Source organism: Erythrolamprus reginae, chromosome 7 (assembly GCF_031021105.1).
Source record: "Erythrolamprus reginae isolate rEryReg1 chromosome 7, rEryReg1.hap1, whole genome shotgun sequence".
In the NCBI taxonomy this organism is placed as follows: Eukaryota; Metazoa; Chordata; class Lepidosauria; order Squamata; family Dipsadidae; genus Erythrolamprus; species Erythrolamprus reginae.
Genome location: NC_091956.1, coordinates 39641313 through 39667418, shown reverse-complemented (window position 1 = coordinate 39667418; position 26106 = coordinate 39641313). Strand labels below are relative to the sequence as shown.

General features: G+C 40.7%; 1 protein-coding gene across 1 annotated transcript in view; it reads left to right on the top strand.

The window, feature by feature from the left end:
• Positions 1-26106, top strand: part of PROM1 (prominin 1) — a 541566-nt gene that overhangs the window by 112675 nt on the left and 402785 nt on the right. The window contains exon 4 of the mRNA XM_070757376.1: positions 17166-17224. Coding sequence (XP_070613477.1) covers positions 17166-17224 — 59 coding nt within the window. The remainder of the gene's footprint in view (positions 1-17165; positions 17225-26106) is intronic.

The window sequence follows — 26106 nt, the reverse complement described above, 5'->3', positions numbered from 1 at the left end:
ATAAAGTTGATAGGACAGATTAAAAAGAATTTGGAAATATGGAATAATCTGCAATTATCCCTAATTGGAAGAATTTCTACAATTAAAATGAATAACCTTCCCAAAGTATTATTCCTTTTCCAAGTTATTCCAATCAACCCGGGACCAATTTTTTTTAAAGAACTAAATAGTATCACAAAAAAATTCATATGGCAAGGTAAGAAACCAAGAATAAAACAAAATTCGTTGGAAGATCGAAAAGAAAGAGGAGGCCTGATACATATTTTCATATATGGTGGACTTGTCCTGAAACTAAAATTTATTGGAATAAAGTAGAAAAATGGTTAAAGGAAATAACAAATAAGATTAAAAAGACCCCAGAATTCTTCCTATTAGGCATTTGTGATACTAAATATAAAAAAGAAATATATTATTTAATAATTCATATATTAGTAGCGGCAAGAATTACGTTTGCGCAAAAATGGAAAGACAAGGATATACCAAAAGACGAAGAAGTATTCAAAAAAATTATGGAATGTGCAGAATTAGACATGATGACAAGACAGTTAAATAATCAAATGGAAACAGAGTTTTACAGAACTTGGGAAAAAGTATATAATTGGTGGAATATTAAAAAAGAGTTTTAATAACCTATGAAAAAATTGTAAAACATTTCAATTTATGAAACTAAATAAATGATATATGGAAATTTTAAGGATAGTTTTATATTAAGAAATTCAAAGGATAAGGTTTTTTTATAATGAGTAACTGATTTTAAACACTTTATTATATTATATTGTTAAATTAGATATAAAGAAATAGATTTTAAAGAATATAATTATGTAGCATTGTAGTATTTTAAGAAATTTTAAAATATAAGCTTTTTGTGTTTAATTAATTGGCTTGAACTAGTTTAATTATTTTATTAAAATGAAAATACAAAATTGAATGTTATAGTTTAGTATTATATTGATATTAGAACTGATTTTAATTAAATGAATCATAATATCAAAATGGAAATATAGATGTAGAATATTATTAATTGTTTTTCTGTATGGATCTGACTATAGTTAGACTTTTTTGGTATTAATTAGACTTCTATGACTAGCGGAGCAATTGTAACTCCTTCAAATGTTAAATGTTGTTCATGTTGTTTGTTTAAAGAAAAATCAATTAAAAAAATTATATATAAAAAAGAATTCACCGAATATTTCACACCTGCTGTATATGGATGACCTGAAGTTGTACGGAAAATCAGAAACTGAGATACAGTCACTAACCAACACTGTGCAAATCTTCAGCAATGACATCTGCATGGAGTTTGGCCTGGATAAATGTGCCACAGTGGCACTGAAAAAGGAGGAAATCACTGAAAGTGAGGGCATTGAAATGCCAAATGGTCAAACCAGGGGTCCCCAAACTTTTTACACAGGGGGCCAGTTCACTGTCCCTCGGACTGTTGGAGGGCCGGACTATAAAAAAAAGCTATGAACAAATCCCTATGCACACTGCACATACCTTGTTTTAAAGTAAAAAACAAAATGGGAATGTACTATTTAGAGGGGGGAGAAGATCTGAAATTCATATATGTTTATGTTTTGTTTTTAATTTTCTTTTGTTAACATCTGATTGGCTATATTGTACAAGGTTTTCTTGGCTTATGAAAAATGTATAAAGAAAGCAGGAAGCACTTTGGCATAATGGTTAATAAGTTAGAAATATAATTGGTGTTGCACTTTTTGAAGGAACATTAAGGAGGGAGTTTAATTAAAAGAAAATGAATGTAACTGGATGACAAAATTAGAAAAAAAACCTTTTGCAACCTTTTTGATGATTGATATTAGTTACTAACAAAATACCACATTTTATTCATGGAAAATTAGATGGTACACTGTGTTGTTTGAATGTATGTTGAGAGAAAAATTTAAAAAAATTACAGCCCCCAAAACAGTCCTTCCTTCCTCTGTCCCTCCATTTCATTCTTCCTTCCTTCCTTGCTCCCTCCATTTCTCCTTCTTTCCTTCCCTCCTTCATTCCTCTCCACTTCTCCTTCCCTCCCTCTCTTTCCCTTTTATTTCTTTCTCTCTCTCTTTTCCCTGTGCTCTTGTCACTCACTGGTGGGCCGGATAAATGGCCTCAGTGGGCCGCATGTGGCCCGCGGGCCGTAGTTTGGGGACCACTGGGTCAAACCATCAAGTGCCACCAGCCAGAAGCTTACAGATACTTGGGCATCTTGCAACTGGATAATATCAAGCATGGTCATGTGAAAACTGTGATCAGCAAAGAGTACATCCAGAGGACCAGAAAAATTTTGAAGAGCAAACTGAATGGTGGCAACAATATCAAGGCTATAAATACTTGGGCCATACCTGTCATTAGATACACAGCTGGCATAGTGAACTGGACTCAAGCAGAGCTGGACAACTTGGACAGGAAAACCAGAAAATTAATGACGATCCATCATGCACTACACCCTCGCAGTGATGTTGACAGGCTGTATTTACCAAGGAAAATAGGCGGCAGAGGACTTTTGCAAGTGAAGCAGACAGTGGAAGAAGAGAAGCATGCATTAGCTGACTGTGAAGGAGAGCAAAGAGTCAGCATTGATGGAGGTCAACAACAGGAAGCTTCTCAAGGTGAAGCAAACCAAGGACTAGTATAGAAAAACTGTAACTCAATGTCGTATGGTCAGTTTGCGGAACAAAGCATTGCATGGCCTGTTCTTGGAGAAGATTGAAGGCAAAGTGGATAAAGAAAAGACCTGGTCATGGCTTACAAGTGGAACACTCAAAAAGGAGACAGAAGGACTAATACTGGCGGCACAAGAACAGGCCATTAGAACAAATGCTGTCAAAGCCAGAATTGAAAAATCAACAGATGATCCAAAGTGCAGACTCTATAAAGAAACAGATGAAACAATCAATCACATACTCAGATGCTGCAAAAAGATCGCACAGACTGACTACAAGCATAGACATGATGCTGTGGCACAGATGATCCATTGGAACTTGTGCCGGAACTGCCATTTACCAGTGGCAAAGAACTGGTGGGATCATAAGCCTGAAAAAGTGGTCAAAAATGAGCAAGCAAAACTACTGTGGGACTTCTGACTTCAGACTGACCGAATTCTGAAGCATAACACCCCAGACATCCTGATTGTGGAGAAAAAGAAAGTATGGATCATCGACATCGCAATCCCAGGGGACAGCAGAATTGAGGAGAAGCTGCTAGAGAAATTAGTGAAATACGAAGATCTAAAAATCGAGCTGCAACGACTCTGGCATAAGCCAGTGAAAGTGGTCCGAGTGGTACTTGGCACGCTGGGCGCAGTGCCAAAGGATTTCAGCGGACATTTGAAAACCATCGGAATTGACAAAATCTCCATCTGTCAATTGCAAAAGGCCACTTTACTGGGATCGGCAAACATAATTCGCCACTACATCACACAGTCCTAGGTGTTTGGGAAGCACCCGACTGGTGATGAAATACGAAATCCAGCATAGTGATCTCATTTGCTGTGTTGTATTGACATAATAATAATAATAATAATAATAATAATAATAATAATAATAATAATAATAATAATTGTATTGGCAGTTCTGTGTTAGCAAAAACTTCAGAAGAGAAGGATTTGGGGTAGTGATTTCCGACAGTCTCAAAATGGGTGAGCAGTGTCGTCGGGCGGTAGGAATAGCAAGTAGGTTGCTTGGCTGCATAGCTAGAGGTATAACAAGCAGGAAAAGGGAGATTTTGATCCCGCTATATAGAACGCTGGTGAGACCACATTTGGAATACTGTGTTCAGTTCTGGAGACCTCACCTACAAAAAGATATTGACAAAAATGAATGGGTCCAAAGACGGGCTACAAGAATGGTGGAAGGTCTTAAGCATAAAACGTATCAGAAAAGACTTAATTAACTCAATCTGTATAGTCTGGAGGACAGAAAGAAAAGGGGGGACATGATTGAAACATTTAAATATGTTAAAGGATTAAATAAGGTTCAGGAGGGAAGTGTTTTTAATAGGAAAGTGCCTATCTGGACTTCAGCAAAGCCTTTTATACGGTTCCACATAAAGAGCTGATAGATAAATTAGTGAAGATTGGACTTAATCCCTGGATAGTTCAGTGGATTTGCAGCTGGCTGAAGCATAGACATCAAAGAGTTTTTGTTAATGGCGAGTATTCTGAGCAGACTGGTTACAAGCGGTGTGCCACAAGGGTCTGTTCTGGGTCCTATTCTTTTTAATATGTTTGTGAGTGACATAGGGGAAGGTTTGGTAGGGAAGGTTTGCCTATTTACTGATGACTCTAAATCAGGGGTGGGCAATTAATTTTGCCATGGGGCCGCATGAGAAATTGGGATGGTTTTAGAGGGCCAGACTAATATAATTAACTCAGTTCTACCCTCTTCCTTGTTTTCTTTCTCCCAAATTACCCCCCCCCCCCAATACACACACACACACACACACAAAGAGCGCAAACCTCCCCCCTGTTCCTTATTTATTTATTTTCCCCCTCTGCTGTCCTCCCCCTCCTCCCTTCACTTCCTCACTTACGCTGCCCCTCCCCAGCAGCCCACACCCCCACTCCCAGCTGGCCCCACCCCCACATTATCACAATAAAACTCACTTATGGCACAATAACACCCAATATGGCATGAAGCCGCCCACCCACCTTCCTCCCCTCTGTGTTGGCCTGCCGCCGCCTCGCCCAGCAGCCCTCTGCCCTTGCATCCTATCCTCTGGGCTGTTGTTTTTTCCCCCTCATTTCAGCTGCCCCTCATTTCAGCTGCTGCTGCTGCCCCCCCTGAGCCTCAACAACTGCCCCCACTCCCAGTCCAATGCCTTTTGTCCGACACCACAGAGAGGAGAGAACCATGAGGAAGGAGGGATTACTGCTTTCATGCAGCAAAACGGGACTAAAAAGGGTGACCCTGATTTGTCCCACGATGGTGGGGCTCTAAGAGAGCCTTGTTGGTGGGTGCTTTTTTGTCCTGTTCATTTGAGGTGCTTGTTCCCCCCCCCCCAGTCCCCTGCACTCCATGGCTTCCTCCTCCAGGAAACCAGTCACAGATAGTGGGCAGGCCGGTCACAGCCCCTTGCCCAGGTCTGCTCTAAAGTGTGCAGTAGGATTGATAGTCCTGGAAGTGTCTGTAATATGGTAAATGATTTAGCTTTACTAAATAAATGGTCAAAGCAATGGAAACTGCAGTTTAATGTTTCCAAATGTAAAATAATGCACTTGGGGAAAAGGAACCCTCAATCTGAGTATTGTATTGGCAGTTCTGTGTTAGCAAAAACTTCAGAAGAGAAGGATTTAGGGGTAGTGATTTCAGACAGTCTCAAAATGGATGAGCAGTGTTGTTGGGCAGTAGGAAAAGCAAGTAGGTTGCTTGGCTGCATAGCTAGAGGTATAACAAGCAGGAAGAGGGAGATTGTGATCCCGCTATATAGAGCACTGATGAGACCACATTTGGAATACTGTGTTCAGTTCTGGAGACCTCACCTAGAAAAAGATATTGACAAAATTGAAGGGGTCCAAAGTCAGACTACCAAAATGGTGGAAGGTCTTAAGCATAAAATTTATCAGGAAAAACTTAATAAACTCAATCTGTATAGTCTGGAGGACAGAAGGAAAAGTGGGGACATGGTCAAAACATTTAAATATGTTAAAGGGTTAAATAAGGTTCAGGAGGGAAGTGTTTTTAATAGGAAAATGCATACAAGAACAAGGGGACACAATCTGAAGTTATTTGGGGGAAAGATCAAAAGCAACATGAGAAAATATTATTTTACTGAAAGAGTAGTAGATCCTTGAAACAAACCTCCAGCAGACGTGGTTGGTAAATCCACAGTAACTGAATTTAAACATGCCTGGGATAAAACATAAAAGGAATTAAAATAAAGGAAGAAGAATACAAATTGCAAGCATATGCGGACGACATGGTTTTCTTTTTGGAAGAACCAACAAGTTCCGGCCCAGAGTTAATTAAAGAAATAGAAAAATTTGGCGATTTTGCAGGATTAAAAATAAATAAACAAAAAACAATGTTAATGACAAAAAACATGAGTGCACGGCAAATTAAGAATTTAGAGGAAACTACGAAACTTCAAACTACAAAAAAACCTAAATACCTAGAATTAATACTAACTAACAAAACAATAACCCTTAAAAAAGATAATTATGATAAATTATTGCAAGAAACTAAAAAAAACTTAGAAAAGTGGAAAGACCTACAAATATCAATGTTAGGCAGAATTGCCCTAATAAAAATGGATATTCTTCCTAAATTTTTATACCTTTTTCAGACAGCCCCGATCAACTTAGAACAAAAATATTTTAAAGAAATTAATAAAATCATCTCCAAATTTATTTGGTAAAATAAAAAGCCAAGAATCAAATATGTGTATCTCCAAGATAATAAAAGCAGAGGAGGCCTGGGGCTCCCAGATCTAAAACTATACTATAATGCGTCGAGCCTAATTTGGATAAAGGATTGGATAAACTTAAAAAATAAGAGAATACTTGTATTAGAAGACCACAATTTACAAATAGGTTGGCATGCGCATTTATGGAAAGATAAATCACAAAAACAAACTATATTTAACAGACACCTGATTAGAAAATCACTACTAAAAACTTGGTACGAAATTAAAGTGAAACACTATAATAAAATACCAAGATGGCTGTCCACTATGGAAGCCATCATCTACCCAAATTTGATAGATGTAACTAAAACCATTAAATACACAGATATTTTACACCCAAGTGGAGAACTCAAAACTAGACAAGAATTGGAAATATTAAACTATAAAATGGACTGGTGGGCATATGCACAAATAGAATCTAGATTCAAAAAAGACAGTCAAACCCCCGGTATTGAAAACTCTATGAAAACACTAGATAAGATCTTAACAGGGAATGAAAATAAACAGATAACTAGAATATACCAAATACTTCTTGAACAGGAAAGAATCAAAGAGACAACTAAAAAACCTATGACAGCATGGGGAAAAACCTGTAACACGAGATACACATAGCAGATTGGGAAAAAACATGGATTACAATATCCAAAATAACTCTCTCGGCAGCATATAAGGAAAATTATTATAAACTTTTTTACAGATGGTATATCCCACCAGTTAGATTAGCAAAGATTTACCCAACATTATCAGACACATGCTGGAAGTGTAAAAACAAAAGAGGGACTTTTTTTCACATGTGGTGGTCATGTCCGAAGGTACAAAAAATCTGGAAAACAACTCATACCTGGCTCTCAGAGATTACAAAAGAGGAAATAGAATTTACCCCGGAAGCTATGCTATTAGGAATCTGGAGAAATCACTACTCAAAACAAACACTGCTTCTTACAACACACATAAATATTGCAACAAGAATTGCGATTGCACAATTTTGGAAGAATGACCAGACCCCAACGGAAAATTTAATTATAGATAAAATATATACCTGTGTCGAGATGGACGAAATCACTAATTCAATCAAGGGAAACAAAATCATGGAATCAAAACAAAAATGGCAAAAATGGCATGAATGGGTTCAAAAGAGAATATAGAAATAACATAATATGAAGCAACAATACAATTGAAACAAACTATAGCTACCTTGTAAATAGTTTTATTTACCATTTAGTGAATGTAATAAATACAGTGGAACCCCGACATAAGAGCTGCTCTACTTAAGAGCAACTCGAGATAAGAGCTGGGAGGGGAGAGATATTTTTGTTCTACTTACAAGCCCAAATTCGAGATACAAGCGCCAAGGAGCTGTCTCCTGAAGCCAAATGCTAACTTCCGCGTTCGGCTTCAGGAGACAGCTGCGAAGCGGCGCGCGTGTTTTAAAAGGTTGCAGCCGGCCTGGGGGGCTCGGGGGGGTGCTTGCAGCTTTCTTTCTTGCTCTTTTTCTTTCTCTCTTTTACCTTCCCTTCCTCTATTTCTTCTTTTCTTTCTCCTTCCCACCTTCTTCCCTCCCTCCCTCCCTTCACTCATTCCTCTCTTACTCTCCCCTTTCATAAGTTTCCTTGCTTCCTTCCTCTGTTCCTGTCCCTTCCCCCTTTCTTTCTTTCTTTCTTGCTCTTTTTCTTTCTCTCTTTTACCTTCCCTTCCTCTATTTCTTCTTTTCTTTCTCCTTCCCACCTTCTTCCCTCCCTCCCTTCACTCATTCCTCTCTTACTCTCCCCTTTCATAAGTTTCCTTGCTTCCTTCCTCTGTTCCTGTCCCTTCCCTCTTTCCTTCCTTCCTTCCCACCCTCCATCCATCCATTCATTCACCCATTCCTCTCTTGATCGCTTAAAGCCGGTCCCTGGTGCAAAAAGGGTTGGGGACCTCTGTCCTACAGGATTGGGTGGCAGAGAAGTTGAACATATGTAAATTTAAAAGTTTAAGAAAGTTTACAAGTTAAGTGAAAGAAACTTCATTATTCATTTATATGTACATGTACATTTCTTCATTAAAAACATATCTTTCTGCATAATTTAGACTAACTTTGTGAGTTTTTTGAGGGCTGGAACCAATTAAAATTATTTACATTAATTCCTATGGGGAAAAGTCGTTCGAGATAAGAGCTGCTCGACTTAAGAGCGCAGGTCCGGAACGAATTAAACTCGTATCTCGAGGTACCACTGTACTAGAAAATAAATGTACAAAGTTTAATGTACACAATGGAATGTAACAGGTAAAAAAAACTACAATAAGAACGTTAATAGAGATGGTTTATAATCTGTAAAATGGAATAAGTTGTGAGTTGAACTATATGTGAAAACTTAATAAAGAAATTTATGAAAAAAAATAAACATGCCTGGGATAAACATATATCCATCCTAAGATAAAATACAGAAAATAGTATAAGGGCAGACTAGATGGACCATGAGGTCTTTTTCTGCCGTCATTTTTCTATGTTTCTAATCCAAAAGTTCATAATTCAAAATTGTTAATTTCTCTAAAAATCCTTTTTCTAATCTTGTTCTCCAGCAATCACAATAATCATGTATTACATTTCCACATTGATGTTCCTTCAGACATATACTAACAAATAAACAATATTTCTAACAATCTAATTAACTGCTAGGTCGTAGTGCCTCCTATTTCTCTTTACACATTTTACTTAATTTTAGAAACCCCTAGTCTGTCAAATCATAAACATTAAAAATACAAGAAAAAAAGGAAATACAACCAATTTCATTCATTTTTTTCAGTGCACCATAAATCATCTATTAATCACTAATTCCATTTTTATAAAACTTTCAAACCATCTCTGTTCTTATATTCCAATTTTATTTATCAAATTTGACTTGCTTTATTAATATACTTCATTAAAGCTAATTAAGTCTGTTTTAATATAATCATCAAACCGAATATTTCCTTAATATATTTCATTAAAGTTAGTTAAACCTGTTTTAATATATTCAACAAACCAAATATTTCCCTAAATTCTAAGCATCAACTTGCTTATTTAGTACTTTTTATTAACTTCAATTAACCTATTTTATATAGTCAATAATAATAATAATAATAATAATAATAATAATAATAATAACAACAACAATTTATTAGATTTGTATGCCTCCCCGCTCCGAAGACTCAGGGTGGCTCACAACAACAATAAACAATGTACAAGAAATCCAATAATTAAAACTATGGCTAAAACCCCCTATCATAAAAAAACAAACAATACTACTCTGTCATAATCATACATACATCTTACTAGCCAAGGGATACAACAATTATCCCATGCCTGGCAACAGAGATGAGTTTTCAGAGTCTTGCGGAAGGCGAGGAGGGTGGGGGCAGTTCGAATCTCTGGAGGGAGTTGATTCCAGAGGGCCGGGGCCACCACAGAGAAGGCTCTTCCCCTGGATCCCGCCAGATGGCATTGTTTAGTTGATGGGACCCGGAGAAGGCCGACTCTGTGGGACCTAATTGGACACTGGGATTCGTGTGGCAGAAGGTGGTCCCATAGATATTCTGGTCGGATGCCATGTAGGGCTTTATAGGTCATTACCAACACTAATCGGCAACCAGTGCAGGCCGCGGAGTGTTGAGGAGACATGGGCATGTCTAGGAAAGCCCATGATTGCTCTTGCGGCTGCATTCTGCATGATCTGAAGTTTCCAAACACTCTTCAGAGGTAGCCCCATGTAGAGAGCATTGCAGTAGTCAAACCTCAAGGTGATGAGGGCATGAGTGACCGTGAGCAGAGACTCCCTGTCCAAATAGGGCCACAACTGGTACACTAGGCAAACCTGGGCAAACGCTCTCATCAACACAGCCAAAAGATGGTGTTCTACAGTGAGCTGTGGATCGAGGAGGATGCCCAAGTTATTATTATTTATTATTTATTAGATTTGTATGTTGCTCCTCTCCGCAGACCCTCTCCAAGGGGGTCAGTAATCCCCCCCGGGATAATGGATGGACAGATGGAATTGTCCTTGGGAGGCAGAACCCACAGACAGTCCATCTTGTCAGGGTGGAGTTTGAGCCTGTTGACACCCATCTAGACCCTAAAAGCCTCCATCACTTCAATTGCTTCGCTGTCTGGATATGGGGTGGAGATGTATAACTGGTTATCATCAGCGTACTGATGATACCTCACCCCATGTCCTTGGATGATCTCACCCAGCGGTTTCATGTAGAGATTGAATAGCAGGGGGTAGAGGACCAACCCCTGAGGCATCCCACAAGGGAGAAATCTAGAGGTCGACCTCAGACCCCCCACTAATACCGGGGGGGTAGAGGACCAGGGGGTAGAGGACCAACCCCTGAGACACCGCACAAGGGAGAAATCTAGAGGTCGACCTCTGACCCCCCCACTAATACCAACTGCGACCAGCCAGAGAGGTAGGAGGAGAACCATTGAAAAACAGTGCCCCCCACTCCCAACCCCTCCAGCCGGCACAGAATGATACCATGGTAGATGGTATCGAAAGCCGCTGAGAGGTCAAGAAGCACTAGGACAGAGGATAAACCCCTGTCCTGGGCCCGCCAGAGATCATCCATCAGCGTGACCATAAACCTAATATTTAACCAATTTCATTCATTTTTTCAATAATTGTTAATAACAAATTCCATTTCTTTAAATCGTTCAAACTATTTCTATTCTTATATTACAACTTTACTTATCAAATTCAACTTACTTTATTTGTATATTTTGTTAATACTAATTAAGCCTATTTTAATATAATCAACAAACCTAATATTTCCTTAACATCAATTTACTTATTTAATACATTTCATTAAATTCAATTAAGCCTATATTAATATAATCAATAAACCTAATATTTCTATAAATGCCAAACATCAACTCCTAAATAAGACATCTAATAGAAGCTGATAATTAGAAATTAATCTAAACCTAATCAATCCTTCTCATAATCCCAACTCTCTTGTGTAAACCCAAATTTAAAATTCTTTCTTGTCATTTTATAACTCCTTCCCTTTTGTTTTTTATTCTGTCCCCTTTGCTTCCTTAAACATCCCAACAAATTAATTTTATTTTTAAATCCTCTTTTATTCTGGAAATTCCAGTGCTTCTGCCCACATCTTTCCCATTTGGTATGTATGCGTATTTCAATGTGCTCAGAGTAAAATCTATGACCATCAGCCCTTTCTTTATCCAGACAATTCTTAAATTTTTTTGTTATATCATAAATCAAAATTTTATAATCAAACTGTTTTATATCATGTCCAATAACTAATACTGTACAACATTATTTTTATCATTGCTTAATTTTCCATAGTCTCTTGTTGTTTCCTCCATCTATGCATCCAGTATTATAAAATTTCCATCTTCAAATGTCTCCTTTGAATCTGTCACATCCTGTAGTTTTCTATTAACTTCAATTATAAGATCCTTAGTAGTTTGGAAAGATCCACTCATCAATTCTCTCAGCTCTTTAAAATATCCAGCCAAGTCTTTACACATTTTTCTTCTCTTGAATTTCCATTTTCATTTTCTCATGGTCTGCAAGGGCCCCTCTCATATCTCCAGCTGTTACTAAGCTCTTCCCAACAGCCTAGATATATTTTCCAAAACAGTTCAACCAAAGTTCAGGCTCGCACAAGATTTGCAAATCCTCCTTTCATCCCTTCTAAGTCTCCTTTGTGGACAAAATATCAATAATCCAGTTGGTTTCTCTTTTCCAAGGTCATCGCTGAGACATCAAATTCTCTAAGTAAAAGAAGATTCTCATAACCACAAAACTTTGACCAGCAGATGGCTCCACCATTTTGTTCTCAAAATACACTTAAAAATCATTTAAAACGAAAAGGATTCAATTTTAGTTATTTCAAATCTTAAAGCTTTTTTTTCTTTAAGTCCAATTTCAAAACCTCAAACCATCCAATTTTTTATCCAAATGGGCTTTAGAATCACTTCCTTATTGTGCTTAATTTTTTGCAAATTAGACAATTCTGATTTCAATTTAGCCGCTTACCCCAATTAGTTAGAAAGTTCCTTTATCATAATACAGTTCTTTAGCAAAATTTCTCCTCCGGCAAAAGTGCACATTTCAGTCAACAATTCTCTGTTTCTTCTTCCTCCAGCACAAGACTTATTTTCCTTTTTCATTCCGAATGACATCCATCACTTTCACTTTAATCTTCCCGAACGTAGTTGCTGCGGCTAAGAGAAGCAAGCTGCTTCTGCTCTGCTGCAGGTGGAAGCTCTTGGATGGCGCCTGCGGGATGTGCAGACCCCAAAATGGGAACCAGACTGGGTTCCCTTCTTCTTCTCCCCTTCAGGGAAGTTCTGGGCTGATTCAAATGAATCAGCACCCCCCCCCCCCCAGACAGTGGGGTTTCGGCAATTTCCTCGCAGGAGTGAAGGAAATGCTGTGGCACCAGGGTGGATGACCATTCTTTCCCCAAGTGTGTTCCCCTTGTGTACCTGATGCAACTCAGCCCTGCTGCAGGCTGCCATAGTGGTCCATAGTGATGCCTTGGTGCATCAGGTGCATGAGAGCAGCACTTTGCCAGTGGACACAGCAGAAAGTGTAGGGTGTGGTGCTTTCGGACCTGCTATCAGATCCAATCCATAGTGCTCGGTCGGGCTTCCTTGAAGTGCAGAGAGTGGTAGGGTAGTAAGCAGCACCCATCCCAAGGCTGGAGGAAGAGGGCCTTTCCACAGGAAGTGGGCCTTTGAGTACTAGGCACCAGTTCAGGCAGCACCTTGCCAATTCACCCTGCTACTCCTGAGCTGGCCCGCCACTTACCAGATGCCTCCATGGAGCTAAAGTGTCCCAATCCACATGTGGGCACCTCCTCATAGAACAGTGAAAGCTCACCAGGTGGAGTTTCTGCTGCCACTCCCTGCATCTCCTCCAGGCTTGTCAAGAAAGTTATCCACAGAAGAGACACAGTGGGTAAGACCTGTTGCCAGGGGTTGCCCTGTCTCATGAGGTTGTTGGAAATGTTGGAGGGTAGCATCTATGCAGTTCTGTATGGTGAGGGATGTGGGACCCAGAGTTCCCATTGACAGTTCCTCTCACCTCAACCTCGCCCTCCCAGGCCTCCCGCAATGGTGCTTGAAATGGCTGAGCTGCACCTTCCAGGCTGGCCGAGTGAGGAATTTCCTGCAACCCTCAACTAGGAATGCAGATCTGGCAGGGGGACTGCAAGATAGAAGGCTGCTTTCAGTGGGGCCACTCTGGTCCAGAGAAGGGTATGTACCCTTGAGAGCTCTGTTTGAAGGAACTGCATAAGCCAGGCAGTGCTGTGAAAGTACTCTGCAGCAGAGCAGGGCAGGGCTCAGCTCACCCTGCCAAACAGGCCCAATGAAGGGTGTGTGTCATCAGGGGTCTCTACCTCTGACAGCTCCTGGGTAGCAACTCCGCTGCCACTCAGCAGACCTACCCAGCCTGAAGTAGGCAATGGCAGCAGCCTAATGGACCTGTGTAAGCTGCTGGGAGCCTCAGTGGGGCCAGTGGCTCACAGGAGTGCTGTTAGGAAAAGTCCCCAGACCAAGAGAATAAAAGCAAAAGTCTTTATTAACAACATAATATAAAACATAGAAAGATATAGAAAACATAGGACACATTTGACCGGCATGATCATAAAGGGACCTGGAGAGGTCACGGGAAAGGTACCCGTGTACCTCTGAAGATAAAGTACCCAACTACAAGGATCATCTTATATAGGTTTCTTACACCCCTCCTCTCTGTCCATTATTTGTCCATATATGGGGTTGTTTTTCTGTTCTTGCTTCATATTTCATCATAGTTCTTCGGAAATATCTATCATGTTGTTTTCCCCTTTTCCATGAATGTTTCTTGGCCTGGAACATAGGGTTACTTCATCCCTAAAACAGAGCCCCACTGTATTTACCACCAAACATAGACATGTTTTTCTCTTTTGCAATTCCTTCCTGGCAAGGCCCACTTTTCCTCAAACCAAAGTTCGGAAGTTCAGTATGCTAATAAGAGTGAGTTTTATATCTAGGCCTTATATGCCTCGGCCCTATTACATATTTCTTACAAGTGCCAAGATGTCTTGGGTGTGCAAGAACATATTTCACATGTAGGCCAGTGTAAGACCCACAAGGAACACAGGAGATGACCAGCAGTGACCTACTCTCCAACTGCAAGCAGAAACAGATGGGACAGAGTATGCAGGTAGATGGTGTCTGGCAGCAACTGCCTCATACCCTGCCCCACCTTGTCTTGTCCCACAGTGGTAGTAACTGGAGGCAGAAGTGCAGGGAGAGACACGCGATCTGGTCTGTTGGATGTGCCAGGCTGGCACCGCCTGTTGCAGTCATGAGCCGCTCTGAGTCCGTTTTGGAGTGAGCAGCATAAAAAAATACAATAAATAAAATAAAATAAAATAAAACTGGGATGGAGCATGCATGTGGTCTGCATCACATACTTCTCCCCTGACTCTGCCTGCTGCCACCATGCCTGCTTCTTTGAGGGCCAGGTGCATAGAAATCCAATAAATAATAGCACCTGCTTCCAGACACCTCCCCTCTGCAGGTGCACATACACACACCTAAAAGGTCAGAGATGTCTATTTTTAACCTGGTAGCATCCATGCCAGGATGGGGTGGGCCAGGCCCAAACAATGCTGGCCCCCTCCTGTGCGCATGCATGCATACTGGGATGGGGTGGCTAGGACTGTGCACATGTGCACCCGCCTCCTCTGTGCTTGCGCACATGCCTGGATGGTGGCCAGGCCAAAGCAATGTGGGCTGGACTTTTAGAGTTTCCAAGGTGGCTATGCAGGCCAGATCCAGGGCCGCCGATAGGGCAGTACTACCGGTACTGGCGTCAGGGGCCCGGCCAAATTGAAAAATTAGGGGGGCCCGGCGATTGAAGAAGACCGGTAACCTCTGCGGTGTGCTGGTGAGTTGGCGTGCTAAGGAAGCTAATTGGATTCAGCTGCAAAATTGTTACAATCGGGACCAAGCAAGAGCACAGATCAGCAAAAATGCCTAATTTTCTCTATTCTGCATGAAGAGCTTCATAGCTGCTAAAGATGAAGTTTGGATCAGAGCTAATTTGGTATACATTTTGATTATGGTGTTAGATTTTTTTCGAAATTGTTCCCTTCTAAGTGTGAGGAAAAGATGTGTTGCTTTGGAGTTGACATGTTTTTTGGAGCCGCCTCGCCATTTTAGATTTGAGAAGCAAACACCATCCTGGATTCGAGAAGCAAGCATTGTGGGAAGTGGAAAGATTTGAATATGCAAAGGAGAAGCTGGGTAGAGCTACTATGGTCTTTTCAAAAAAACAAACAACTACATCATATTTTGAGATTTGTGCAGAGAAGATCTGACGTGGGAGTTTGATATTTTACTTTTTAGATTCTAAATTATGTTAAATGCATACACAGTTATATCTCACCGTATGTTTAATAGATATGATAACATCCTAGGAAAAGAAGAATAAAGAATAAAGAGTTGCTCTTAGAGCCACGGACATGCTATACATTACACATTTAATAGCTTAAATATATTATGGAACTCAATAGCAGGTACATATATGAGAAAAAAATCTTGGATTTTTTGCACATTTGCTTCATAATGTGGATTTGATGATACATGAGGGTATGTTCTTTTTTATAAAGCAATTTTAAAATTTTGCAGACTTTGGAAAATGCTATAAGGAGATAGGTGGAGAGGTTAATGAGAAGAAGAGGGAAGGTTTTTTTGCTCTTCCCTCCTCTTTCTCTTCTTTTTTCTTGCACTGTGCTTTTTACACCTATGGTGGAGTTTACATATAGTTTTAAACATTATTGCGTATAATTTATTTTCTGGTTACCTGTTATTTATTGGTATTATTGTGAAAACAAATATTTTTCTAGTGTGATGCAGGAGTATTTTGTCTTTATCCTTTGTGCCATCTTATTGCTGCTTTTAATATTGTTGATGGCAAAATTAATAATATTTTGTTAATTTGGTGTATTTGCACTGTTCTGGTTATTTATTTATATGTATGTAATATGTTGATGTCACTTGAATATATTTTCTGCGTTATTAACATATTATTAATCTGTCAAACAAGTGTACCTTGTTGTAGTGGCAGGGTTGAAATTTTTTTTGAAAGGTAAATTTAATACATAATTGGTATGTCGCAAAATAAAGTAGTTTTAAAATGGGGGGGAGGGGCCCCAGACACTTAGGCTGTATGGGGCCCCAAAATTCCTGATGGCGGCCCTGGCCAGATCTGTCCACATTGGATGGTCCATAGGCCTTGAGTTTGACACCCCTGGTATAAGGTCTCCTCTTGAACAGGGTTTGGACTAGAAGACCTCTGAGGTCCCTTCAATTCTGTTATTCTGTTAAATTTTGGATATGGATGAAAAATGAGTATGTTGCATTTTTTTGAAGGTGTTAAAATCATTCCTTTTACTTTGTTCAACTCCAGTTTTAAGCAATGTATCTTTTCTGTTGTAAATTTTTCTTCTTTATTTCAGAATCTAGTCTTGGGACCAATTGTAGAAAATATTAATAGACATATGTGGAACTTCTAAAATCTATTTTTTTTAATCCTAAAAATCCTAAAGTCCTCTGTCAATAGAACTGCTTATGGGATAGCTGAAGCAATTAAAGAGGGGCCTATCATTTCTCCATTGAATACTGGTACCTATGATTATTGGGTACAAATGGTGTTTAAAATATTTTTTTTTAATTATCTTTATTATCTCTAAAAGCTGAAAATCTTGCTTTTTTGCAGATCTTATCAAAAAGATAGCACTGCAGACATTTGGAAATAAGCCTGGGGATTATCAAAAGGTAAATGTATTGTTTTATTTATATTTTTATTTATATTTTCATGTAATACATTTGAGATTTTCTTTGCAAGCTAAATAGCATTTAGACTTATATAACGCTTCACAGTGCTTTTACAGCCCTCTCTAAGCAGTTTACAGAATCAGCATATTACCCCCAACAGTCTGGATCTTCATTTTACCCACCTCGGAAGGATGGAAGGCTGAGTCAATCTTGAGCTGGTGGTGAGATCTGAACTGCTGAACTACAGTTAGCAATCAGCTGAAGTAGCCTGCAGTGCTGCACTTTAACCATTGTGCCACCACGGCTCTGTCATATTTTTAGATTACTTTTCCAGATCCCCAAATCAACACAGACTCTGGAAACTTCACACTAGACTTAAAGCATCTTGCTGTGTGTAAATCTCTATTCTTCCTCCATACTCTGGCTCCTGGTTTTCAAATGAGATGCAAAGGTTTCCACAATCTGTGTTAATTTGGGGAGCCATGTCATCTGCTGGTGTTGGTCCACTGTGCTTCATTAAGTCCAGGGTAACTCAGCCATCTACTGGGAGATTTTGGAGCACTTCATGCTTCTTTCCACAGTCGAGCTTTATGGGGATGCTGAGTTCAATTTTCCAGCAGGACCTGGCACTTGCCCACACTGCCAAAACCTGATTAAATGACTAGGATTATTGTGCTTGATTGGCCTGCAAACTCGCCTGATCTGAACCCTATAGAGAATCTATGGGGCATTGCAAAGAGAAAGATGGTAGACATGAGACCGAACAATGCAGAATAGCTGAATGCCACTATTGAAGCATCCTGGTTCTCCATAACACCTCAGCAGTGCCACAGGCTGATAGTTTCCATGCCATGCCAGATTGAGGCAGTAATTGCTTCAACAGGGGCCCAAACAAAGTACTGAGTACATATGCATGCTTATACTTTTCCAATATTGTTCTATGTACAATTCTTGTTTTATTGATCACATGTAATATTCTAATTTTCTGAGATGGTGGATTTGGGATTTTCATGAGCTGTACCCCACAGTCTTCACAATTATGACAAATCACGGCTTGAACTATCTTGCCTTGCATATAATGAGTCTCTCATATATTGCGTTTCACCTTTTAAGTTGCATTATTGAAATATTCAAAGGTTAGAAATTCAACTTCAAAATAAACTGAGGGAGGGAAAAACGGAGGAACTATTAATGGAAGCCAAATATAAATTAAATATAATTGAACAAAAAGAGTATGTAAAGGAACTTAAATTTGCTAAGCAATCATATTTTGAGAATGCAAATAAACCAGGAAGATGGTTAGCATATAAAATCAAAAAAAGAAAAGGAAAATAAAATAATACATCAATTAGAAGATAGGAATGGGGATCTGCAAAATAGTGATGAAAAAAAAAGACATTGTTGTGGAGTTTTATGAAAAATTATACAAACAAGAAGAAATAGAGAAAGAAAAAATAGAGGAATAAACAATTATCACCAAAATAAAAGAAGATAGAAATATGAAATAAAGAAATAACAATAGAGGAAATGAGAAATGTGCTGCAAAGACAGAAGAAGAATAAATCGCCAGGACCAGATGGATTTTTGGCAGAATTTTATAAAGTAACCACAGAAGAAATAATTAAGAATTTACAATGAGGCTTTATTAGAAGGGAAAATTCCAAAATCTTGGACAGAATCATATATCACCACATTGTTGAAAGAAGGTGCTGAACCAAATTTAATTCAAAATTATAGGCCAATCTCATTGTTAAACACCAATTATAAAATATTTATGAGTATCATGGCAGAAAGACTACAAATAATTTTAGAAACATAGAAACATAGAAGTCTGACGGCAGAAAAAGACCTTATGGTCCATCTAGTCTGCCCTTGTACTATTTTCTGTATTTTATCTTAGGATGAACAAAAATATACATTTGGACCAAAATGGATTTCTTCCAGCAAGGCAAATTAGAACAAATTTAAGAACAGTCATTAATATTTTTGAATTAGTTTAGTTTAGTTTTATTAGATTTGTACACCGCCCCTCTCCGAAGACTTGGGGCGGCTCACAACAACAGCAATACAATATACAAAGTACAAATCCAATATAAGTCAAAAGCAATTTAAAACCCCTAAATATTAAAAAACAATCATTACTATATAATCATACCATTCTCATATATTACAGTCAGAAAAAGGTGGTACTGGGGGGACAAGATAGTTATTCTCCCCATGCCTAGCGACATAGATAGGTCTTCAACATCTTGTGGAAGGTGGGAAGAGTAGGGGTAGTTTGAATCTCTGGGGGGAGTTGATTCCAGAGGGCCGGGGCCGCCACAGAGAAGGCTCTTCCCTTGGGTCCCATCAAATGGCATTGTTTAGTCGATGGAACCTGGAGAAGGCCAACTCTGTGTGACCTGATTGGCCGCTGGGATTCGTGCAGCAGAAGACGGTCCTGGAGGTATTCTGGTCCGATGCCATGTAGGGCTTTATAGGTCATTATCAACACTTTGAATTGTGACCGGAAACTGATCGGCAACCAGTGCATTTATTTATTTATTTAATTGGATTTGTATGCCGCCCCTCTCCGAGGACTCAGGAATGACTGATACAGTATATTCTTCCCAGTCTGCCAAAGTATTAATAAATTTATTTATTTATTTATTTATTTATTGGATTTGTATGCCGCCCCTCTCCAGAGACTCGAGGCGGCTAACAGCGACAATAAAACAGTGTACAATAGTAATTTGGTATTGATGATTAAAAATCAATTAATATAAAAACCAAACATACATACATACATACCATGCTTAGAATTGTAAAGGCCTAGGGGGAAAGAGGATCTCAATTCCCCCATGCCTGGCGGCAGAGGTGGGCTTTAAGTTGTTTACGAAAGGCAAGGAGGGTGGGGGCAGTTCTAATCTCTGGGGGGAGTTGGTTCCAGAGGGCTGGGGCCGCCACAGAGAAGGCTCTTCCTGTAATGGAGACATTACAAAAGTATTCACAATCCAGAAAGGAGTTGACATTGCAAATGTTGTTAAATAAAATTAGAGAAAATACAGGAATCAAAGGAACGACAGTCAAAAAGGAGACTTATAAACTACAGGCCTTTGCTAACAATCTGTTTTTTTTCCTTAGAAGAGCCATGAAAGTCAGACCCATGCTTAATCCAAGAACTAGAAAAATATGGCTTAGTAGCTGCCCTTAAGATAAAGAAACAAAAAACCAAGGTATTAGCGAAAAATATGACAGTACAACAACAAGTAGATCTGGAAGGAGATTTGAATTTGCAAATAGTTAAGAAAGTTAAATATTTAGGGATATACTTAACAAATATATGTTCTACAATAAAAGAAAATAGTTATAAAAAACTGTTAGAACAAATAGAATTGGATTTTTAAAAATGGGGAGAATTTACAATTATCACTGCTGGGGCAAATAGCAATAATACACACCCAAAATTATTATATTTATTTCATGTTGTTCCACTTAAATTAGACAAAATATATTACAACCTTAGATAAAATGACAAAAAAGTGTATTTGGCAAAATAAAAAACCAAGAATAAAAAAGACAGATTTACAAGATGTAAAAAGTAGAGGAGGGCTAGGTATGCTGGATTGGAAATTGTATCAAATTGCAGCAACATTGGCTTGGATTAGAGATTAGGTTAATCTGAACAACAACAGAATTTTGACATCAGAAAGCCATGACCTAGAAACAGGCTGGCACTCCTTCCTATGGAATGAAGGCAAAATCCCAAGTTACTTTAGGAAACACTTAATCAGAGATGCAATTGATTTAGGACCAGATTATCTTTGGGACCATCTTCTGCCTCATGTATCCCAGTTAGGTCCCACAGAGTCGGCCTTCTCCAGGTCCCATCAGCCAGACAATGTCGACTGGTGGGGCCTAGGGAAAGAGCCTTCTCTGTGGCGGCCCCGGCCCTCTGGAATGAACTCCCTCCAGAGATACATGACGCCCCCCTCCCTCCTGTTCTTTCACAAAACCTTAAAAACCTACCTTTGCAGCAGGCATGGGGGCCGTGAGTGATGAGACTGTCTCCGGCCGATATGAGATATGATTGGATTGGATTCATGGGGTCTTTTAAATGTTTTTTAGTAAATTTTTCATATTTTAGAGATATTAGATTTCTTATATATTGGTATTATAAATAAATTATTATGATATGGGCAGAAAGCATTACTATAAAATACTAAACTGGTTATCAGTAATGGAAGCTATAATATATCTGAATGTACTTGATAAAGAGAAAATAAAAAGCTATAAAGATATATTGGACGGGACTGGGAAACTAAAAACTAGAGCAGAATTAAGTGCTCAAAATATAAATATTGATTGGTGGCCATATAGTCAGATACAATCCAGGTATAAAAAGGACATAAAGGAACATGGGATAAACATAACACCAAGTACAATTTAGAACTTAATTTGTTCTGTGACCAGGTTCTTAAGTAGAAAAGTTTGTACGTAGAAGCAATTTTTCCCATAGGAATCAGTGTAAAAGCAAATAATGCATGCAAACCCATTAGGAAAGAAATAAAAGCTCAGATTTGGGGTGGGAGGAGGTGGAGGAAGAAGAGGAGGAGGACAGTCACTACCGAAGGTGAGGGGAATAAAAAAAATCCAAAAGTTTAAGGCTTTAAAAAAAAAGAGGGACTCTGAGCAATGTTTCCTCTAAGTTGTGCATGTGCAGGCAGTGATCGTTTTTGAAGTGGTGGACTTGTGAATTGCTCACTTGCTCGCTCGCTTCTCATTCCCAAAGAGGAAGTTTGGCCCCGCCCATCCTGGACAAGATGGTGGCGCCCATCAGACACTTCCGCCCTTTCTCGGAGGGATAGAGTCCCCTCCTTTGGCTGGCTTTGCTGATCCCGGGCAGTGAGGACTTCGGCAAGTAGCGGTGGGGGATGGGTGCTACCGAGGAAGAAGCCAGCCAGAGAGTGAGTGCAGCCGGGAGGTGGGGCAGAGCTCTAGCCAGGGCTGGGAAGGCGAGCTTGGCTGAGGAATCGGGGCTCTGTGTTTTTTTAAAACTAGAGGAAGAACCTCTCAGGGCTCTCAGGGAGAGCTTCAGGCCCCAGCCAGAGGGAAAGGCTGGTCAGAGGGGCGCTTGGGCCGAAGGGTGCCAAGCAGTGGCCGTCCCAGCGTGCTTCCTTGGCCATTCTGAGTCCGGGTAGGAAAAGGACAGGGAGTGGCAGAGGGGTATATGACCCAGGGAAGCGGGCGGCGAGGTGGCGACCCCGTTTAGGAAGGCACCGGGAAGAAAAGGAAGTGCCACACCTGGAAAAGAATTGATTCCTGAGCCGGGCATCCCCAGAGAGCCCTTCACCAAGATTCTCCAGGTCCAACGTTTGGATGTGATTCAGACCCTGCAGGAGGCAATTGCTGGAGTCCTGTGTGTGTAGATGGGGTGGGATAATCAGGACCGCAATTGTAGAGACAGGGAAGCCAGTCCCCCCCAATAGAGAGAGAGAAAGAGAAAGAGTGGAGAGAGAGAAAGAAAAAGAAAGAAAGAGAGAGAGAGAGAGAGGGAGAGAGAAAGGGGGAAGAGAGGAAGGAAGGAAGAGAGAAAGAAAGAAGGACGGGGGAGAGAGAAATATAAAGGGAGGGAGAAAGGAAGAGAGACAGAGAAAGAGTGAGAGGGCGGGAAGAAGGGAAAAGAGAGAGGAAGGGAGAAAGGAAGAGAAAGAGCGAGAGAGATAAATGAGGAAGGAAGAGAGAAAGAGAAAAAAGAGAGAGGAAGGAAGAGAGGAAGAGAAAGAAAGGGAGGGAGAGAGAGAGATGAGGGAGGGAGGTAAAGAAAGAAAATCAAAATCTAATTTGAAACTAGCTCAACTATTTAAGTGGCATTTTGATACTTAGCAGAGTTGTCATTTGATTATCTGCTATTCAGGCTTTTTGTGGAGGATTGACAAGGCCATGTATTTAATCAAAAGCAAATTGATCATGTTTAATGTTTCTATGCAGGATAATGATGAATTTCCTTCTAATTTTATTGTAAATGTATTGTACAGATGTCATATTTTCAGTTTTAAAAAAATTCAGCAACTTATTTCTGTACAAATATACAGTGGTACCTCGAGATACGAGTTTAATTCGTTCCGGACCTGGGCTCTTAAGTCGAGCAGCTCTTATCTCGAACGATTTTTCCCCATAGGAATTAATGTAAATAATTTTAATTGGTTCCAGCCCTCAAAAAACTCACAAAGTTAGTCTAAATTATGCAGAAAGACATGTTTTTAATGAAGAAATGTACATGTACATATAAACGAATAATGAAGTTTCTTTCACTTAACTTGTAACTTTCTTAAACTTTTAAATTTACATATGTTCAACTTCTCTGCCACCCAATCCTGTAGGACAGAGGTCCCCAACCCTTTTTGCACCAGGGACCGGCTTTAAGCGATCAAGAGAGGAATGGGTGAATGAATGGACGGAGGGTGGGAAGGAAGGAAGGAAAGAGGGAAGGGACAGGAACAGAGGAAGGAAGCAAGGAAACTTATGAAAGGGGAGAGTAAGAGAGGAATGAGTGAAGGGAGGGAGGGAGGGAAGAAGGTGGGAAGGAGAAAGAAAAGAAGAAATAGAGGAAGGGAAGGTAAAAGAGAAAGAAAAAGAGCAAGAAAGAAAGAAAGAAAGGGGGAAGGGACAGGAACAGAGGAAGGAAGCAAGGAAACTTATGAAAGGGGAGAGTAAGAGAGGAATGAGTGAAGGGAGGGAGGGAAGAAGGTGGGAAGGAGAAAGAAAAGAAGAAATAGAGGAAGGGAAGGTAAAAGAGAGAAAGAAAAAGAGCAAGAAAGAAAGAAAGCAAGAAAGAAAGAAAGAAAGAAAGGGGGAAGGGACAGGAACAGAGGAAGGAAGCAAGGAAACTTATGAAAGGGGAGAGTAAGAGAGGAATGAGTGAAGGGAGGGAGGGAGGGAAGAAGGTGGGAAGGAGAAAGAAAAGAAGAAATAGAGGAAGGGAAGGTAAAAGAGAGAAAGAAAAAGAGCAAGAAAGAAAGAAAGAAAGGGGGAAGGGACAGGAACAGAGGAAGGAAGCAAGGAAACTTATGAAAGGGGAGAGTAAGAGAGGAATGAGTGAAGGGAGGGAGGGAGGGAAGAAGGTGGGAAGGAGAAAGAAAAGAAGAAATAGAGGAAGGGAAGGTAAAAGAGAGAAAGAAAAAGAGCAAGAAAGAAAGAAAGCAAGAAAGAAAGAAAGAAAGGGGGAAGGGACAGGAACAGAGGAAGGAAGCAAGGAAACTTATGAAAGGGGAGAGTAAGAGAGGAATGAGTGAAGGGAGGGAGGGAGGGAAGAAGGTGGGAAGGAGAAAGAAAAGAAGAAATAGAGGAAGGGAAGGTAAAAGAGAGAAAGAAAAAGAGCAAGAAAGAAAGAAAGAAAGAAAGGGGGAAGGGACAGGAACAGAGGAAGGAAGCAAGGAAACTTATGAAAGGGGAGAGTAAGAGAGGAATGAGTGAAGGGAGGGAGGGAGGGAAGAAGGTGGGGAGGAAAAAGAAAAGAAGAAATAGAGGAAGGGAAGGTAAAGAGAGAAAGAAAAAGAGCAAGAAAGAAAGAAAGAAAGAAAGAAAGAAAGGGGGAAGGGACAGGAACAGAGGAAGGAAGGAAGGAAACTTATGAAAGGGGAGAGTAAGAGAGGAATGAGTGAAGGGAGGGAGGGAGGGAAGAAGGTGGGAAGGAGAAAGAAAAGAAGAAATAGAGGAAGGGAAGGTAAAAGAGAGAAAAAGAGCAAGAAAGAAAGAAAGAAAGAAAGGGGGAAGGGACAGGAACAGAGGAAGGAAGCAAGGAAACTTATGAAAGGGGAGAGTAAGAGAGGAATGAGTGAAGGGAGGGAGGGAGAGAAGAAGGTGGGAAGGAGAAAGAAAAGAAGAAATAGAGGAAGGGAAGGTAAAAGAGAGAAAGAAAAAGAGCAAGAAAGAAAGAAAGAAAGAAAGAAAGGCAACTTCAAAGAAAGGCTCACTGAGCATCTCTCACTCTCTCTCTCTTTCTATCCCTCTCTTTCTCTCTCTCCCCCCTCTCTCTTTCTCTTTCTCTCCCCCTCCTGGACTCCCGGATCGCTCGCTTCTCCGGCCAGCAAGCCGGCTGCCCGGAAAAGCATCGCGCCTTTTCAATGCCCTTCCCTGTGCTTCGGAAGCCGCCGAACGCCGTCAGAGGGGGCCGTCAGCGGCTTCCGAAGCACAGGGAAGGTCTTAAGCCGCCGCCTTTTCCCTTCCCTGTGGGAGCAAACATGCTTTGGGGGTTTGGCTGGGGGGGGGGGGAGAAGTAGCACCTTCCTAACTCCCTCCCCCCCAGCCAAACCCCCAAAGCATGTTTGCTGCCACACGATTTAGCCAGGACAGGAGCGTTCGGAGCCCGAGAGGGGGAAAGAGAAGAATGGAGAGAGAGCCGCGCGCCGGAGGCGGACGCCTCTCATGCCTCAACAGCAGCCACGGGAGGGGAGTCGCAATCACACCGACACACGCGCGCGACTCCCCTCTCGGGCTCCGAATGCGGCGGGCGGCGGGAAGAGGAAACGAGGCAGTCCCGGATCGCTTGCTTCCCTGGCCAGAAAGGCGGCTGAGCCCGAGAGGGGGAAAGAGAAGAATGGAGAGAGAGCCACGCGCCGGAGGCGGCCGCCGCCGCTCACGCCTCAACAGCAGCCACGGGAGGGGAGTCGCGCGCATGTGTCGGTGTGATTGCGACTCCCCTCCCGTGGCTGCTGTTGAGGCGGCAGCGTCGTCGTCCGCCTCCAGCGCACAGCTCTCTCTCCATTCTTCTCTTTTCCCCTCTCGGGCTCCGAATGCGGCGGGCGGCGGGAAGAGGAAACGAGGCAGTCCCGGATCGCTTGCTTCCCCGGCCAGAAAGCCGGCTGAGCCCGAGAGGGGGAAAGAGAAGAATGGAGAGAGAG